Consider the following 18,960-nt stretch of genomic DNA (forward strand, 5'->3'; position numbering starts at 1 on the left):
AGACTTAATCATAGACATTCTTACTGACAGTTGTGGCTGCTTCCCGTGATGTATTGTTGTCTCTACCTTCTTGCCCGTTGTGCTGCTGTCTGTGCCCAATAATGTTTGTACCATGTTTTGTGCTGCTGCCATGTTGTGTTGCTACCATGTTGTTGTCCTGTTGTGTTGCTACAAATGCTATGTTTTCAGGTGTTGCTGCCATGCTATGTTGTTGTCTTAGGTCTCTCTTTATGTAGTGTTGTGTTGTCTCTTTTGTCATGATGTGTGTTTTGTCCTATATTTTATTTTTAATTTTTAATCCCAGTCCCCATCCCTTCCGGAGGCCTTTTGCCTTCTGGTAGGCCTTCATTATAAATAAGAATTTGTTCTTAACTGACATGCCTAGTTAAATAAAGGTTAAATAAAAAATAAAAATATAAAAATATATATATACTGTACTGGAGTGCGAGGCCAGTCACGGCCTACCTACATTAAATTCTCTTCATTAGTTCTGTTCCTCTAGGAAAAAAATGCACCACCAACTAACCCAACACCTATAGACCACTATTTCATAAAAAAATATATATCACCACCTCATTCCACTACTTTGACCCGAACTAATCCAACACCAGGCCAATGGTCTGGGAGGACGGGATTCTTTTGTTCAACACACCTTGTAACTCTTCTGCAGTAAAACCTTGAACACCCAAGTACTTCTCTGCAGCACTCTGTATTGTTCTAGGCCTAGTACTCACCGTTGACCCATCATCCTCTACTCTCTTCACTGCCTCAGCATATGACACCTTCTGTTCTACTCTGACCCTGGCAATCTCAACCTGTCTCTCTCACACTGGTCACTCCTGATCCCCAGCAACAATTGACACACAGTTTTTTCCACCGATACTACACATTCCTTTGTCCCATGCCCTCCTGCACACTTCTCACATCTCAGAATCTCCCTCCTACACACTGCTGCAACATGACCATAAGCTTGGCATCTGAAACACCTGAGTGGGTTCTGCACAAAAAGTCTCACTAGATAACTGACATATCCTAACATGACTTTATCAGGTAAAAACTCTGCTTCAAAACTCAAAAGGACAGACAATGTCTTCTCAGTATCACCACACTCGCCACCAGGTCTGCGTCGCACCAAACAACGGGCGTCACAGACAAAGAGAATTTCAGTTGCTCCACCTCAACACTTAATGCCACCCTAGTAATCACTCCTTTCAAAGACGCCCTGCTCCTGAGATCAAAGCAAATCACAGATCTTGTCCCTAGTCGCGTGACGCAAAGCACCCGGTCCCTCTGGACGGAAGAAATACAGAAAGTCCACTTCAAGCTAACCGATTTAACAGTACCCAACTGAAATTTTTAATCAGCCAAAAAGCAGGGATCCACTTTTTCAAGGATTTCACTCCCACTGGGCTCAAATCCTCCTTTGCATGACCATCGGCGCGAGGCTCGAACTCGGCGGTCTTCACCACACCTGCTACCACAGGTAATTCATCCTCACTCTTGTCAGGTTCAATTTCTGTGCCATCAGAGACACCAGAATACGGTTTGTACTTGCCACCATTCTTCCTCAACACACATCTTCCCACTACACTCTGCCCTTCTTCCTAGTTGTCCATAACCACGTCCATCTGTTGATCATGATCTGGGTGCGCCTTCATCCGTTGTATTGTTTGCAGAGCACGCACTGATGGCGATTCTCCAAAATCCAACTTCTGTTCCTTAGCCCAATTTACAATCTGGCTATCTTTGGCCTCTCCGTGTTTCCAGCTCTTCAAGGTCTACAACCCTCCTACATCAACAAGTGCCTCAAAATCGCTCAAGCGCATTATCTCGTCAGCGACACTCAAAAAGTACTTCTGGGTGACACATGCAATCAAAAAGCGTGCAGATTGATCCAGTAAACCACCCAAAGACAACATTGACAATGCAGTGAGTGGGCCATCGGTGCAGCTAGCCAGCTTGCTCAGACCATAACTAGCTGATTTGACATTGCCACTGAATTTTCTAAACAAACTTATCTAAATGTGGGTTTAAATCAATGCATTTCTTGCATGCCTTATTATTGGCAATTTAACAATAATATTTCTTGTTAACCTGAGTGTTCTTGGGTGACCTATATGACAAAAGTGATGTCTTGTCTGCCTCTGTTTACAGGAAACAGTTTCCGCCATGAGTGTTTTTCCACTGACCATACTTGGACCTTCTGGTTGGATCCTAGTCAATGTTCAAAACAACCAGAAGTGCTTAACTGTTTCACTACCACCTGTCTTGGTCAAAGTCTACTGTGCTGCATACCTTGAACTCATCTCACGAAATGACTTTTAGAAATTTTTCCCAATAGAAACATGTAATCCAAATCTAGTGTCTGATCATTCTGTTTCAATTTTTTTGCGTGACATGCAATATTATGAGGTGAAGCAATTTTAACATTATCTACAGTACCAGTCAAAAGTTTGGACACACTTACTCATTCCAGGGTTTTTCTTTATTTTTACTATTTTCTACGTTGTAGAATAATACTGAAGAAATCAAAACTATGAAATAACATATGGAATCATGTAGTAACCAAAAAAGTGTTAAACAAATCAAAATATATTTTATATTTGAGATTCTTCAAAGTAGCGAAACTTTGCCTTGATGACAGCTTTGCAGACTCTGGGCATTCTCTCAACCAACTTCATGAAGTAATCACCTGGAATGCATTTCAAGTAACAGGTGTGCCTTGTTAAAAGTACATTTGTGGAATTACTTTCCTTAATGCATTTGAGCCAATCAGTTGTGTTGTGACAAGGTAGGGGTGGTATACAGAAGATAGTCCTATTTGGTTAAATACCAAGTCCATATTATGACAAGAACAGCTTAAATAAGCAAAGAGAAACGACAGTCCATCATTACTTTAAGACACGAAGGTCAGTCAAACCGGAAAATGTCAAGAACTTTGAAAGTTTCTTCAAGTGCAGTCGCAGAAACCATCAAGCACTATGATGAAACTGGCTCTCATGAGGACTGCCACAGGAAAGGAAGACACAGAGGAGGATAAATTCATTAGAGTTACCAGCCTCAGAAATTGCAGCCCAAAAAGATGCTTCACAGAGTTCAAGTAACAGACACATCTCAACATTAAGTGTTCAGAGGAGACTGCACGAATCAGGCCTTCATGGTCAAATTTCTGCAAAGACTGCTAAAGGACACCAATAAGAAAAGAGACTTGCTTGGGCCAAGAAACATGACAATGGACATTAGACTGGTGGAAATCTGTCCTTTGGTCTGATGACTCCAAATTTGAGATTTTTGGTTACAATGTCTTTGTGAGACGCAGAGTAGGTGAACAGATGATCTCCGCATGTGAAGTTCCCACCGTGAAGCATGGAGGAGGAGGTGTGATGGTGCTTTGCTGGTGACCCTGTCAGTGATTTATTTAGAATTCAAGGCACTTTTAACCAGCATGGCTACCACAGCATTCTGCAGCGATATGCCATCCCATCTGGTTTACGCTTAGTGGGACTATCAGTTGTTATTCAACAGGAAAATGACCCAAAACGCACCTCCAGGCTGTGTAAGGGTTATTTGACAAAGAAGGAGAGGGATGGAGTGCTGCATGAGATGATGTGCCCGCCACAATCACCCGATCTCAACCCAATTGAGATGGTTTGGGATGAGTTGGACCACAGAGTGAAGGAAAAGCAGCCAACAAGTGCCCAGCATATGTGGGAACTCGTTCAAGACTGTTGAAAAAGCATTCTAGGTGAAGCTGGTTGAGAGAATGCCAAGAGGGTGCAAAGCTGTCATCAAGGCAAAGGGTGGCTTTGATGAATCTCAGTTTAAAATATAAATATATATTTGTTTATAACACTTTTTTGGTTACTACATGATTCCATATGTGTTATTTTATAGTTTTGATATCTTCACTATTATTCTACAATGTAGAAAATAGTTCAAATAAAGAAAAAACATTGAATGAGTAGGTGTGTCCAAACCTGGTACTGTACATCAAACCATGATATAATAGGTCATTTGCACATGCGACCCAAGTGTTTTGGTGCTTTTCCATTGAGACTCACTCCCACATCATTGGGTCGCGATTCACCAATTTATGTTAAGCTCTAGTGTTGTTTCAATCAGGAGTTTGACATTACAGACTTGTGGCTTTACTATGGCTTTGCCATTGTAAATGCAAGCTGAAAAGTACACAGGGCCGTGCTTTGGCTCCTAGTAAGCAGGTACGCTGGAGCCATGGTCCAGTGAGACAAATGTGCCGGGCGGCCCGCTTAGATGAAAACAAAAGTCTGCGTTTTGACATAATCGTCAGTGGAAATTAGCCATTTCAGAAAGAGAAGGGTCTTGATGATTCATAGAAAATTGGATTAGCTTTTCACTCAAACACATTCATTGCATATATAGAAAATCTAGCTATTTGAGACGGAAAACTAATGACCCGTTCTAAATATGTGTGATATCTGCATTTATGTGCATTTGTCAGAGAGAAAGATCCAGCTGCTGTGCTGGGACCCGGAAGTTTAGAATGAGGTCAGTGAGACAGAGGAAACACAATTCTACAGCTAAAATGGCGCAGGAGCAACAGCAGGAAACAACACAGGGAGAGATGGAGGGTGAGTGAAACAACATCAAAACGAAAGATGACAGAAATCTAACCGGCTTCGGCTATCAACGCATTGTTATTTATGGAGGTGTAATGTGATTGTTAGGCAATCTAGTGATAGCAGTTGAGGGACAAGTTGCTTGCATGAATATGAGAGGGCAATAGGGGAGGCCAAACATTCAAATCACACACAAAGAAACGCATTTTCGACCTGTAGTTTTTGGAGGATGAAGGTGATACCATTAAGCGTTATCTGTGACATAATGTAGTATCTCATTCACCGTATATTTTTGCCGGATTTCAATTGGTTGTCAAATGTTTGACGCCATAACTAAAATAGGATAGTTGGCTAGCTTGTTAACTAATCAATTCAACCAAGTTGTTCCAAAAATATGGTCCGATGCCGACCACATGGTTGCACTTGCACCCCAAGTGAACCAGATTTAATATTGTTGATTACCAATGGTAGACGGATATGTGATGACAGAATTTGCTTAAACTACATGCACGTTGTCATCAATTTCATGTTGTGGTATAAATTACGTAACCAGCAATTGTTATTAAAAAGTGTGATTTTGCAAATATGCTACCCATCGCTGTGTTGCGTTGACACAGTTACTCCAACAACCATTATGTAATCTAGCTAGTTCCAACGTTAAATTCAGAATTTGGGTTAACTTTTTTTTTACAGCACCATTGCACTTCACTCTTTGTGAATGAACTGTCATGTTACTTGTTTAAAAACGTCTATGGTGGTGTTTTCTTTTCTCCAGCGGGAGGAGTAAACTGTCTTGCTTATGATGAGGCCATTATGGCACAGCAGGACAGAATTCAGCAGGAGGTGAGAGATTTTACACTTGAATAAGCCTACATATTATCAATGCCAAGGTTTTGAATTAGACTGACATAAGTCGACTGTGGAGAAGGTTCAACTGCACTAGAAATGCATACCTTTGTGTCACATGATTTTGATCACCCTGTGTTCTTGTTTTATATTGGTTTCTATAAATCTATGCGTATGAAACGTCCATGCGTTAACGTGTGTGTGTGTGTGTGTGTGTGTCTAGATCGCAACAAGCATCCTTTTAGTGTCAGACAGACAGGAGTTGTCAGTTTTGCAGAGAGAGTATGCCGCGGAAGACACCATTTATCAGCTCAAGATCAAGGTCAGTAAAACCACACCATTTTTCAATTACAGGATTTGAATCCGCATCACTTCATACTGGTTTAAGGCGAAAGGGTTCCCTACGATCACAAAACCAATGAAGGTTAGAAATGGTGACATAATTCTTGTATTTACTCTCTATATGTCCCTGTTTTTTCTCTTAGGATTTACACAAAAAATACTCATATATTCGTAAGACGCGACCAGACGGGAACTGTTTCTACAGAGCTTTTGGCTTTTCACATCTCGAATCACTGCTCGAAGACAGCAAAGAGCTGCAGAGGTAACATAACACTTCCATAGTGCATTTAGCTCATTGATGGTCCGTAAAGCAGACTATGTAATACGATATGATTAGTGTTGCTGCATTAATAGGCACTGAATACTGATGCAATGTTTTATGTCTCTATAGGTTCAAAGCAGTGGCAGCAAAGAGCAAACTGGACCTGGTAAACCAGGGTTTCACTGAGTTCACCATTGAGGACTTCCACAATACTGTGAGTTGCTTTCCTCTTATTGTACACCACATGAACAACAGTGACAGCTCACACACATGACATACACTGAGCGTACAAAACATGATGAACACCTGTACTTTCCATGACATAGACTCACCCGGTGAAAGCTATGATCCCTTATTGATGTCACTTGTTAAATCCACTTCAATCAGTGTAGATGAAGGGGAGGAGACGAGTTAAAGAATGATTTTTTTTATGCCTTGAGACAATTGAGACGTGCCATTGAGGGTGAATGGGCAAGACAAAATATTTAAGTGCCTTTGAACAGGGTATGGTAGTAGGTGCCAGGCACACCGGTTTGTGTGAAGAACTGCAACGCTGTTGGGTTTTTCACACAACAGTTTTCTGTGTGTATCAATAATAATCCACCCAAAGGGCATCCAGCCAACTTCAAATCAAAGTTTATTTGTCACGTGCGCCGAATACAACAGGTGTAGACCTTACAGTGAAATGCTTACCTACAGGCTCTAACCAATAGTGCAAAAGAGGTATTAGGTGAACAATAGGTAAGTAAAGAAATAAAACAACAGGAAAAAGACAGGCTATAAAAGTAGCGAGGCTATAAAAGTAGCGAGGCTATAAAAGTAGCGAGGCTATAAAAGTAGCGAGGCTATAAAAGTAGCGAGGCTATAAAAGTAGCGAGGCTATAAAAGTAGCGAGGCTATAAAAGTAGCGAGGCTACATACAGACACTGGTTAGTCAGGCTGATTGAGGTAGTATGTACATGTAGATATGGTTAAAGTGACTATGCATATATGATTTACATTTACGTCATTTAGCAGACGCTCTTATCCAGAGCGACTTACAAATTGGTGCATTCACCTTATGATATCCAGTGGAACAACCACTTTACAAAAGTACATCTTTTTTTGGGGGGGGGGTAGAAGGATTACTTAATCCTATCCCAGGTATTCCTTAAAGAGGTGGGGTTTCAGGTGTCTCTGGAAGGGGGTGATTGACTCAGCTACTGCTACTCTCTGATGAACAGAGAGTAGCAGTAGCGTAAAAGAGGGGTTGGTGGGTGGCGGGACACAATGCAGATAGCCCGGTTAGCCAATGTGCGGGAGCACTGGTTGGTCGGCCTAATTGAGGTAGTATGTACATGAATGTATAGTTAAAGTGACTATGCATATATGATAACCAGAGAGTAGCAGCAGTGTAAAAAGATGTGTTGGGGGGGGGGCGGCAAACAATGAAAATAGTCTGGGTAGCCATTTGATTACCTGTTCAGGAGTCTTATGGCTTGGGGGTAAAAACTGTTGAGAAGCCTTTTTGTCCTAGACTTGGCACTCCGGTACCGCTTGCCATGTGGTAGTAAAGAGAACAATCTATGACTGGGGTGGCTGGGGTCTTTGACAATTTTTAGGGCCTTCCTCTGACACCGCCTGGTGTAGAGGTCCTGGATGTCAGGCAGCTTAGCCCCAGTGATGTACTGGGCCGTACGCACTACACTCTGTAGTGCCTTGCGGTCAGAGGCCGAGCAATTGCCGTACCAGGCAGTGATGCAACCAGTCAGGATAATCTCGATGTTGCAGCTGTAGAACATTTTGAGCATCTCAGGACCCATGCCAAATCATTTTAGGTTCCTGAGAGGGAATAGGCTTTGTCGTACCCTCTTCACGACTGTCTTGTTGTGTTTGGACCGTTCTAGTTTGTTGTTGATGTGGACACCAAGGAACTTGAAGCTCTCAACCTGCTCCATTACAGCCCCGTCGATGAGAATGGGGGCTTGCTTGGTCCTCCTTTTCCTGTAGTCCACAATCATCTCCTTAGTCTTGGTTACGTTGAGGGATAGGTTGTTATTCTGGCACCACCCGGCCAGGTCTCTGACCTCCTCCCTAACTTGACACAACTGTGGGAAGCATTTGAGTCAACATGGGCTAGCATCCCAGTGGAACACTTTCAACACCTCGTAGAGTCCCCAAGGAATTGAGGCTGGTCTGGGGGCAACCTTGTCTCATAGATTAGACGTAACAGTAAATTAAATCAGGGATACTCAATTAGTATGATATGTTACGTTTGGTATGGTTACATAAGACGGGTTACTTGTACAAAAACAAAAGTAGGGTGGTTGGTCAGAGTGGATGGGTGGGCGCATGACGCGTAAGTCTAGCATCCCAAAGGTTGCATGTTTGAATCCCATCACGGACAACTTTAGCATTTTAGCAACTCTGGAACTACTACTTGCTACTTTACAACTACTTAGCATGTTAGCTACCCTTAACCTTAACACTTTTAGCTAACAGTAACAAATTGGAATTCGTGTCATACATTTTGCAAATTCGTAACATATTGTACGAATTGCAATTTGTAACATACCATACAAAATGGATGATGGATATCCATAAATGAATACATACCATACGAAACATAACAAAGCATACTAAATAAAGTGTCACGGATTTGCGTACAGAATACAACGAAATGCCCAACTCAATATTAGGAAGATGTCTTAATGTTTTGTACACTTTTTGTATACAGTGCATTCGGAAAGTATTCAGACCCCTTGACTTTTCCACATTTTGTTACATTACAGCCTTATTCTAAAATGGATTAAATAGTTTTTTCCCCTCATCAATCTACACACAATACCATATAATGTACCTGTACACAGCCCATCTGTAAAGAGCACACCCAACTACTTCATCCCCATATTGTTATTTATTTTATTTTTTTGCACCCCAGTATCTCTACTTGCACATCATCATCTGCACATCTATCACTCCAGGGTTAATGCTAAATTGTAATTATTTTTCCTCTATGGCCTATTTATTCCCTTACCTCCCTAATCTTACTACATTTGCACACAATGTACATAGACTTTTTCTATTGTGTTAATGACCGTACATTTGTTTATGTGTAACTCTGTTGTTTTTGTCGCACTGCTTTGCTCTATCTTGGCCAGGTCGCAGTTGTAAATGAGAACTTGTTCTTGACTGGCCTACCTGGTTAAAAAATAAAGGTGAAATAAAACATTTAAAAAAATAATGACAAAGCAGAACAGGTTTTTAGAAATGTTAGTTTTTAAATTTTTAATACATTTGCTATCACATTCACATAAGTATTCAGACCCTTTACTCAGTACTTTGTTGAAGCACCTTTGGCAGCGATTACAGCCTTGAATCTTATTGGGTATGACACTACAAGCTTGTCACACCTGTATTTGGGGAGTTTGTCCCATTCTCTGTAAAATCACTGAAGCTCTGTCAGGTTGGATGGGGAGCGTCAATGCACAGATATTTTTAAGTCTATCCAGAAATGTTCGATTGGGTTCAAGTCTGGGCTCTGGCTGGGCCACTCAAAGACATTCAGAGACTTGTCCCAAAGCCACTCCTGTGTTGTCTTGGTTGTGTGCTTAGGGTCGCTGTCCTGTTGGAAGGTGAACCGTCACCCCAGTCTGAGCTCCTAAACTGCTCCAGAGCGCTTTTCATCAAGGATCTCTCTGTACTTTGCTCTGTTCATCTTTCCCTTGATCCTGACTAGTCTTCCAGTCCCTGCCGCTGAAAAACATCCCCACAGCATGATGCTGACACCGTGCTTCACCGTAGGGATGGTGCCAGGTTTTCTCCCGATGGCCTGAATGCTAAGCATCACAAAGAGTTCAATCTTGGTTTGTAGTGGGAAAATTACATTTAGACATACTATGCTGTTTTCACTCAGAGAATTGTCCATTGTTATATGCTAGTGTTTATTTATTTATTTTTATTTTATTTTTTTGCTGGTGCAGGCTTGTCTTGTGACTTAGTGATAAGTCTGGGCGTACTACAGTCGCACCCGGCTCTTATTTGTATGTGACATCCCGTTTGTACTATCTGTAGGAACTCATCTTTGTGGAAACTTGCAGGACGGAGCAGAAGACTTGTGTGAGCTGTGGTAATGTCAGCTATCTTAATCTGCATAGACAAGCTAATTGTCTTATATACACTGTTCCCCACCCCTGTTTGCTCACCTCTGCTAACTGACACATATACACAGAGGTTGGACTTTTCTATAAAAGCTGAGAGCCAACTCTGTTCGTTGGGCTCTTAACAATTCACGCAACAGTGCAGAGTTAACGGCTCAATTTTTGCAAAACTTATAATAAAGTTGCTGTTTGAGGAATCTATAGTCTCTCTCAACCACCGGTTTTATCAGACCAGAGAATCTTGTTTCTCATGGTCTGTGAGTCCTTTAGATGCCTTTTGGCGGGCTCTCATGGCTTGGTTTTTGCTCTGACATGTACTGTCAGCTGTGGGACCTTATATAGTCAGGTGTGTGCTGTCGTGGAAATTCACCACCATGTCGTGGAAATTACCACCAGGGACACTCTAAGTCAATCTTAAATGAATCATCCTTTATTATCAATGCGCTGGAGAGGTTCCAACTAATTCAATGCACCATAGTACAATGTCAATCAGGAGCTCTGCTGGGGAAGTCCCAGAGGTTGTGTTATATACGGCTATTCACAGACAAGTTATAGACAAGTTATATTTGCATGATTTAGCATCATTAATTCATCATTAACGTTTTTGTTTCATTCGTTTGACCGACCCATACTGGTTCATAACATGTGACAGACCAATACCTCACGAGGCTTCTTCTCTCTTAAGCTGAGACCTTGAAACTGAGATATATTTTGTTCTCAAAACAAAGGTCTGGGCATACTGCCGAATTGCAGCTACTGATAGTGAGGATTCGTTCAGTCAGTCACTTGCATGAACATAGAAAACATTTATTAGAAAAGCACATGAATAGAACACAGAAATTAGTTATTAGGAAAGCACAAACATTACAATTTTCAAGCACAGTGCCTTTCCAAATCATGTCCAATCGTTTGAATTTACCACAGGTAGACTCCAATCAGGTTGTAGAAACATCGCAAGGATGATCAATGGAAACAGGATGTACCTAAGCTCAATTTCGATTCCTATAGCAAAGGGTCTGAATACTTATGTAAATAAGTTATTTTTGTTTTTTATTTTTAATACGTTTGCAAAAATGTCTAAAAACCTTTTTCCGCTTTGTCGTTGTGGGTAGATTGATGAGGGGATTTTTTTTTTTTAAATCAATTTTAGAATAAGGCTGTAATGTAACAAAATGTGGAAAAAAGGAAAGGGCCTGAATACTTTCCAAATGCACTGTACTGAACATGTTAACAACTTTTAAGTCACTTGATGTAAAAGCATCACCAAACTGAACATTATTGTTTATTCTTCCCCTAGTTCATGGACCTGTTAGAGCTGTGTGAGAAGCAGCCAGGACTCAGTGAGCTGCTGGGCTCCTTCAGAGACCAAAGCGTGTCAGACTACATCGTGGTGTACCTGCGGTTGCTCACTTCAGGCTACCTGCAGAGGGAGCACGGTTTCTTCCAGCACTTCATCGAGGGGGGACGCTCTGTCAGGGAGTTCTGTCAGCAGGTGGGTTCCTTATTATGGAACGTAAGAGAATAAGGGAGATATACAGTGCCTTCAGAAAGTATTCATACCCCTTGACCTTTTCCACATTTTTGTTGTTAAAGCCTGAATTAAAAATGGATTATATACACACCAGTAGCCCATAATGACAAAGTGAAAACATGTATTTAGCAAATTTATTATAAAATTAAATACAGAAGTATCTAATTTACATACAGTACCAGTCAAAAGTTTGGACACCTACTCATTCAAAGGTTTTCTTTATTTGTAATATTTTCTACATTGTAGAATAATAGTGAAGACGTCAGAACTATGAAATAACACATATGGAATCATGTAGTAACCAAAAGTGTTAAACAAATCAAAATATATTTTATATTTGAGATTCTTTAAAGTAGCCACCCTTTGCCTTCATGACAGCTTTGCACACTCTTAGCACTCTCTCAACTAGCTTCACCTGGAATGCTTTTTCAACAGTCTTGAAGGGTTTCCCACATATGCTGGGCACTTGTTGGCTGCTTTTCCTTCACTCTGCGGTCCAACTCATCGTAAACCATCTCAATTGGGTTGAGGTCGGGTGATTTGTGTTGGCCAGGTCATCTGATGAGCACTCCATCACTCTTCTTGCTTAAATAACCCTTACACAGCCTGGAGGTGTATTGGGTCATTGTCCTATTGAAAAACAAATGATAGTCTCACTAAGCGTAAACCAGATGGGATGGTGTATCGCTGTGGTAGCCATGCTGGTTAAGTGCCTTCTCCATGCTTCACGGTGGTAACCACACATGCGGAGATCATCCGTTCACCTACTCTGCATTTCACAAAGACACGGCGGTTGGAACCAAAAATCTCTGATTTTGGGTCATCAGACCAAACAACAGGTTTCCACCGGTCTAATGTCCATTGCTTGTGTTTCTTGGCCCAAGCAAGTCTCTTCTTCTTTTTGGTGACCTTTTAGTAGTGGTTTCTTTGTAGAAATTCAACCATGAATGCCTGATTCACGCAGTAACTCTAATGAACTTATTCTCTGCAGCAGAAGTAACTCTGGGTCTTCCTTTCCTGTGGCGGTCCTTATGAGAGACAGTTTCATCATAGTGCTTGATGGTTTTTGCGACTGCACTTGAAGAAACTTTCAAAGTTTTAATTTTTTTTCCTGATTGTCTTAAAGTAACGGACTGTCGTTTGTCTTTGCTTATTTGAACTGTTCGTGACATACAGTTGATGTCGGAAGTTTACATACACTGAGGTTGGAGTCATTAACACTAGTTTTTCAACCACTCCCCAAATGTCTTGTTAACAAACTAGTTTTTGCAAGTCAGTTAGGACATCAACTTTGTACATGACACAAGCAATTTTTCCAGCAATTGTTTAGACAGATTATTTCACCATATCACAATTCTAGTGGGTCAGAAGCTTACAAACACTAAGTTGACTGTGCCTTTAAACAGCTTGGAAAATTCCTGAAAATGATGTCATGGCTTTAGAAGCTTCTGATAGGCTAATTGACATCATTTGAGTCAACTGGAGGTGTAACTGTGGATGTATTTCAAGGCCTACCTTCAAACTCAGTGCCTCTTTGCTTGACATCATGGGAAAATCAAAAGAAATCAGCCAAGACCTCAGAAAAACAATTGTAGACCTCCACAAGTCTAGTTTATCCTTGGGAGCAATTTCCAAATGCCTGAAGGTACCATGTTCATCTGTACAAACAATAGTACGCAAGTATAAACACCATGGGACCACGCAGTCGTCATGCCGCTCAGGAAGGAGACGCGTTCTGTCTCTAAGAGATTAATGTACTTTGCGAAAAGTGCAAATCAATCCCAGAACAACAGCAAAGGACCTTGTGAAGATGCTGGAGGAAACAGGTACCAAGTATCTATATCCACAGTAAAACAAGTCCTATATCGACTTAACCTGAAAGGCCGCTCAGCAAAGAAGAAGCCACTGCTCCAAAACCACCATTAAAAAAAAAAAGCCAGACTACGGTTTGCAACTGCACATGGGGACAAAGATTGTACTTTTTGGAGAAATGTCCTCTGGTCTGATGAAACAAAAATAGAACTGTTTGGCCATAATGACCATCATTATGTTTGGAGGAAAAAGGGGGAGCACTGGTTGGTCGGGCCAATTGAGGTAGTATGTACATGAATGTATAGTTAAAGTGACTATGCATATATGATAACCAGAGAGTAGCAGCAGTGTAAAAGAGGGGTTGGGGGACACACAATGCAAATTTATATGTGAGATGAGTAAAGCAGTATGTAAACATTTATTGACTAGTGTTCTATTATTGAAATGACCAGTGATTCCATGTCTATGTATATAGGGCAGCAGCAGAGGTGTAATGTACTTAGGAAGTACTTAAGTTATTTTACTTAAGTCATTTTTTGGGGTATTTATATTTTTGCCAACTTTTACTTCATTACATTCCTTAAGAAAATAATGTACTTTTTACTCCATACATTTTTCCTGACACCCAAAAGTACTAGGAAAATAGTCAAATTCACACACTTATCAAGAGAACATCCCTGGTCATCCCTACTGCTTTTGATATGGCGGACTCACTAAACACAAATGCTTTATTTGTAAATTATGTCTGAGTGTTGGAGCGTGTCCCTGGCAATCTGTAAAAAAAAATATATACTGCTCAAAAAAATAAAGGGAACACTTAAACAACACATCCTAGATCTGAATGAAAGAAATAATCTTATTAAATACTTTTTTCTTTACATAGTTGAATGTGCTGACAACAAAATCACACAAAAATAATCAATGGAAATCCAATTTATCAACCCATGGAGGTCTGGATTTGGAGTCGCACTCAAAATTAAAGTGGAAAACCACACTACAGGCTGATCCAACTTTGATGTAATGTCCTTAAAACAAGTCAAAATGAGGCTCAGTAGTGTGTGTGGCCTCCACGTGCCTGTATGACCTCCCTACCACGCCTGGGCATGCTCCTGATGAGGTGGCGGATGGTCTCCTGAGGGATCTCCTCCCAGACCTGGACTAAAGCATCCGCCAACTCCTGGACAGTCTGTGGTGCAACGTGGCGTTGGTGGATGGAGCGAGACATGATGTCCCAGATGTGCTCAATTGGATTCAGGTCTGGGGAACGGGCGGGCCAGTCCATAGCATCAATGCCTTCCTCTTGCAGGAACTGCTGACACACTCCAGCCACATGAGGTCTAGCATTATCTTGCATTAGGAGGAACCCAGGGCCAACCGCACCAGCATATGGTCTCACAAGGGGTCTGAGGATCTCATCTCGGTACCTAATGGCAGTCAGGCTACCTCTGGCGAGCACATGGAGGGCTGTGCGGCCCCCCAAAGAAATGCCACCCCACACCATGACTGACCCACCGCCAAACCGGTCATGCTGGTGGATGTTGCAGGCAGCAGAACGTTCTCCACGGCGTCTCCAGACTCTGTCACGTGCTCAGTGTGAACCTGCTTTCATCTGTGAAGAGCACAGGGCGCCAGTGGCGAATTTGCCAATCTTGGTGTTCTCTGGCAAATGCCAAACGTCCTGCACGGTGTTGGGCTGTAAGCACAACCCCCACCTGTGGACGTCGGGCCCTCATACCACCCTCATGGATTCTGTTTCTGACCGTTTGAGCAGACACATGCATATTTGTGGCCTGCTGGAGGTCATTTTGCAGGGCTCTGGCAGTGCTCCTCCTGCTCCTGCTTGCACAAAGGCGGAGGTAGCGGTCCTGCTGCTGGGTTGTTGCCCTCCTACGGCCTCCTCCACATCTCCTGATGTACTGGCCTGTCTCCTGGTAGCGCCTCCATGCTCTGGACACTACGCTGACAGACACAGCAAACCTTCTTGCCACAGCTCGCATTGATGTGCCGTCCTGGATGAGCTGCACTACCTGAGCCACTTGTGTGGGTTGTAGACTCCGTCTCATGCTACCACAAGAGTGAAAGCACCGCCAGCATTCAAAAGTGACCAAAACATCAGCCAGGAAGCATAGGAACTAAGAAGTGGTCTGTGGTCCCCACCTGCAGAACCACTCCTTTATTGGGGGTGTCTTGCTAATTCCCTATAATTTCCACCTGTTGTCTATTCCATTTGCACAACAGCATGTGAAATGTATTGTCATTCAGTGTAGCTTCCTAAGTGGACAGTTTGATTTCACAGAAGTGTGATTGACTTGGAGTTACATTGTGTTGTTTAAGTGTTCCCTTTATTTTTTTAAGCAGTGTAGTTCTCTCTACTATTATTCTGACATCTGACCTTAGACAGGGAGTTTTTACTACGATTAAATGTTAGGAATTGTGAAACATAGTTTAAATGTATTTGGATAAGGTGTATGTAATCTTCTGACTTCAACTGTATGTACTTGGGGTTTTACCAAATAGATATCTCCTGTATACCACCCCTACCTTGTCACAACACAACTGATTGGCTCAAATGCATTAAGAAGGAAAGAAATTCCACAAATTAACTTTTAACAAGGCACACCTGTTAATTGAAATGCATTCCAGGTGACTATGTCATGAAGCTGGTTGAGAGAATGCCCGGAGTGTGCAAAGCTGTCATCAAGGCAAAGGGTGGCTACTTTGAAGAATCTCAAATATGAAATATATTTTGATTTGTTTAACACTTTTTTAAAAAAAAATTTGGTTACTATATTATATCATGTGTTATTTCATAGTTTTGATGTCTTCAGTATTATTCTACAATGTAGAAAATGAGTAGGTGTGTCCAAACTTTACTGATACTGTAAGTGTTCACATCCCTGAGTCAACGTATGTTAGAATCACCTTTTGCAGCGATTACAGCTGTAAAAGGTGAGTCTTTCTGGTTAATTCTCTAAGAGCTTTGCGCACCTGGATTGTACAATATTTGCATATTATTCTTTTTAAAGTTCCTCGAGCTCTGTCAAGTTGGTTGTTGTTCATTGCTAGACAGCAATTTTCAAGTCTTGCCATAGATTTTCAAGCAGATTTAAGTCAAAAGTGTAACTAGGCCATTCGGGAACATTAAATGTTTTCTTTGTAACCAGTTTATATTTGGCCTTGTGTTTTAGGCTATTGTCCTGCTGAAAGGTCATTTTGTCTCCTAGGGTCTTTTGGAAAGCAGACTAAACCAGGTTTTCCTCTAGGATTTTACCTGTGCTTAACTCTATTCTGTTTTTATCCCCCAAAAATCCTAGTCCTTGCCAATGACAAGCATACCCATAACATGATGAAGCCACCACCATGCTTGAAAATATGAAGTAGTACTCAGCAATGTTGTGTTGGATTTTCCCCAAACATAACACTTTGTATTTAAGACATAAAGCTTAATTTCTTTGCCGAACATTTTCAGTTTTACTTTATTGCCTTATTGCAAACAGGATGCATGTTTAGGAATATTTGTATTATTTACAGGCTTCTTTCTTTTCACTCTGCCATTTAGGTTAGTATTGTGAAGTAACTACAATGTTGTTGAGCCATCATCAGTTTTCTCCTATGACAGCCATTAAACTCTGTTTTAACCATTGGCCTCATGGTGAAAATCCCTGGGCGGTTTCCTTCCTCTCCGGCAACTGAGTTAGGAAGGACACCTGTATCTTTGTATTGACTGGGTGTATTGATACACTCTCAAAAGTGTAATTAATAACTTCACCATGCTCAAAGGGATATTCAATGTCTGCTTTTTTTTTTTAAACTCCTCTACCAATAGGTGCCCTTCTTTGTGAGGCATTGGAAAACCTTTGTGGTTGAATCTGTGTTTGAAATTCACTGATCGACTTAGGGACCTTACAATTATCTGTATGTGTGGGGTACAGAGATGAGGTAGTCATTCAAAAATCATGTTAAACACTGTTGCACACTTTTGTGACTTAAGAACATTTTTACTCCTGAACGTATTTAGGTTAGCCATAACAAAGGGGTTGAATACTTATTGACTCAAGACATTTCAGCTTTTCATATTTTATTAATTCCCCAACCGTTCTAAAAACATAATTCCACTTTGACATACGTTATTATGTGTAAGCCAGTGACATATCCATTTTAAATTCAGGCTGTAACACAACAAAAAGTTGAGGGGTGTGAATACTTTCTGAAGGCACTGTATTGCAGAGGATGTTAAAGGCAATAAGCTAGCGCTCAAGTTGCCTAGAAACCCGACGTTGAATTGCATTAAATTCTACGTCGGGAAGAAATTAGCATTTTGAATCAGGAAAATTGTCTCTCAAGCCAGAATGTTGAATAAAATGATATTTTCACTTACTTTACCGGTTGTCCGTGCGGTTGGTCCTTTTGGCTGTAGGAGTGTGAGACTATATCCACAAGAAAGTATAATTGCATAAACTTTTCAATGCGCTGGTAGTGTGTTCAGATTTCTATCACCGGAAGCAATTATACTTTCCTGTGGATATATTGTCTCATTCCTACTGCCAAAATGACCAACTAGTACTTTTTCTTGCATATGTACATTCCAGTATCATCCAGAATTGCATAACAAGTCCCCAAACTCAAACACTTTGTTTGTCCTCTGTGTGTTTACTATCAGGAGGTGGAGCCCATGTCTAAAGAAAGTGATCATATCCACATCATCGCCTTGGCCCAGGCCCTGAACGTGTCCATCCTAGTGGAGTATATGGACCGGGGTGAGGGGGGCACTGTCAACCACCACGTCTTTCCTGAAGGCAGCGAGCCTCGTGTCTTCCTCCTCTATAGACCCGGCCACTACGACATCTTGTACAAATAACTACCTGCTATTTAGAAAATCCCCCCTCCCCCCTGCCCATGTCCTTTCCTACTGCTGTAGTGGCAGTGGAGAAATACTTCACCCGCCACACTGATGCATACATGTGTGTTTGAAGATTACACTGTTTTTTTTCTTCTCAAATACCAATCACATTATACAGCCCCCTTCTCCCTCCCCTTCACTCAATATATTCCCTTCATCACAGAACAGTGAATTAATAAAACAAATATTTACAAAAAAAATAGCAGTGGATCCAGATGTTTAGAGTTGTACAGTTTTTATTTTGTGGTTGTAAATGTTATCAACTTGCTTTTTTTTTGTTGGATTATTTTCCTTTGTTACACTGCGTTTTATTAAAGGTATTTACATCTTATTTGATTTCTATGTAAATGTCTTGTTTGTGCCGCTCTTCTGGTATCTACATTTCAACTGGCATAACAGCAATATGCAATGCAGGATTTACATGCTTGCGTGAATGTAATGTTCTTGTGTCTGTACATGTCTTGAATTTGGGTTGCTCATCTTTCATACAAAGGAAAACCGTGAAATGCTTCTACTGTTATTACGTATAC

General features: G+C 41.2%; 1 protein-coding gene across 3 annotated transcripts; it reads left to right on the forward strand.

Annotated features, from left to right (window-relative positions):
- The first annotated feature begins 1,244 nt into the window (after positions 1-1,244).
- On the forward strand, positions 1,245-18,761 carry otub1 (OTU domain, ubiquitin aldehyde binding 1). 3 transcript variants are annotated; one of them, XM_045700432.2, is made up of 8 exons: positions 1,249-1,483; positions 4,481-4,610; positions 5,374-5,441; positions 5,668-5,766; positions 5,930-6,048; positions 6,178-6,262; positions 11,485-11,679; positions 18,191-18,761. In XM_045700432.2, the coding sequence occupies exons 2-8, from the start codon at positions 4,523-4,525 to the stop codon at positions 18,386-18,388; spliced, it is 852 nt and encodes a 283-aa protein (XP_045556388.1). In that variant the 5' UTR covers positions 1,249-1,483; positions 4,481-4,522; the 3' UTR covers positions 18,389-18,761. The 3 variants fall into 3 exon arrangements, with proteins under 3 accessions (XP_045556389.1, XP_045556388.1, NP_001140113.1); XM_045700433.2 differs by lacking the exon at positions 4,481-4,610 and having other exon boundaries at positions 1,245-1,483; NM_001146641.2 differs by lacking the exon at positions 1,249-1,483 and having other exon boundaries at positions 4,556-4,610; positions 18,191-18,758.
- The last annotated feature ends 199 nt before the right edge of the window (positions 18,762-18,960 follow it).

The sequence above is a fragment of the Salmo salar genome, chromosome 18 (genome assembly GCF_965601325.2).
Source record: "Salmo salar chromosome 18, fSalSal1, whole genome shotgun sequence".
In the NCBI taxonomy this organism is placed as follows: Eukaryota; Metazoa; Chordata; class Actinopteri; order Salmoniformes; family Salmonidae; genus Salmo; species Salmo salar.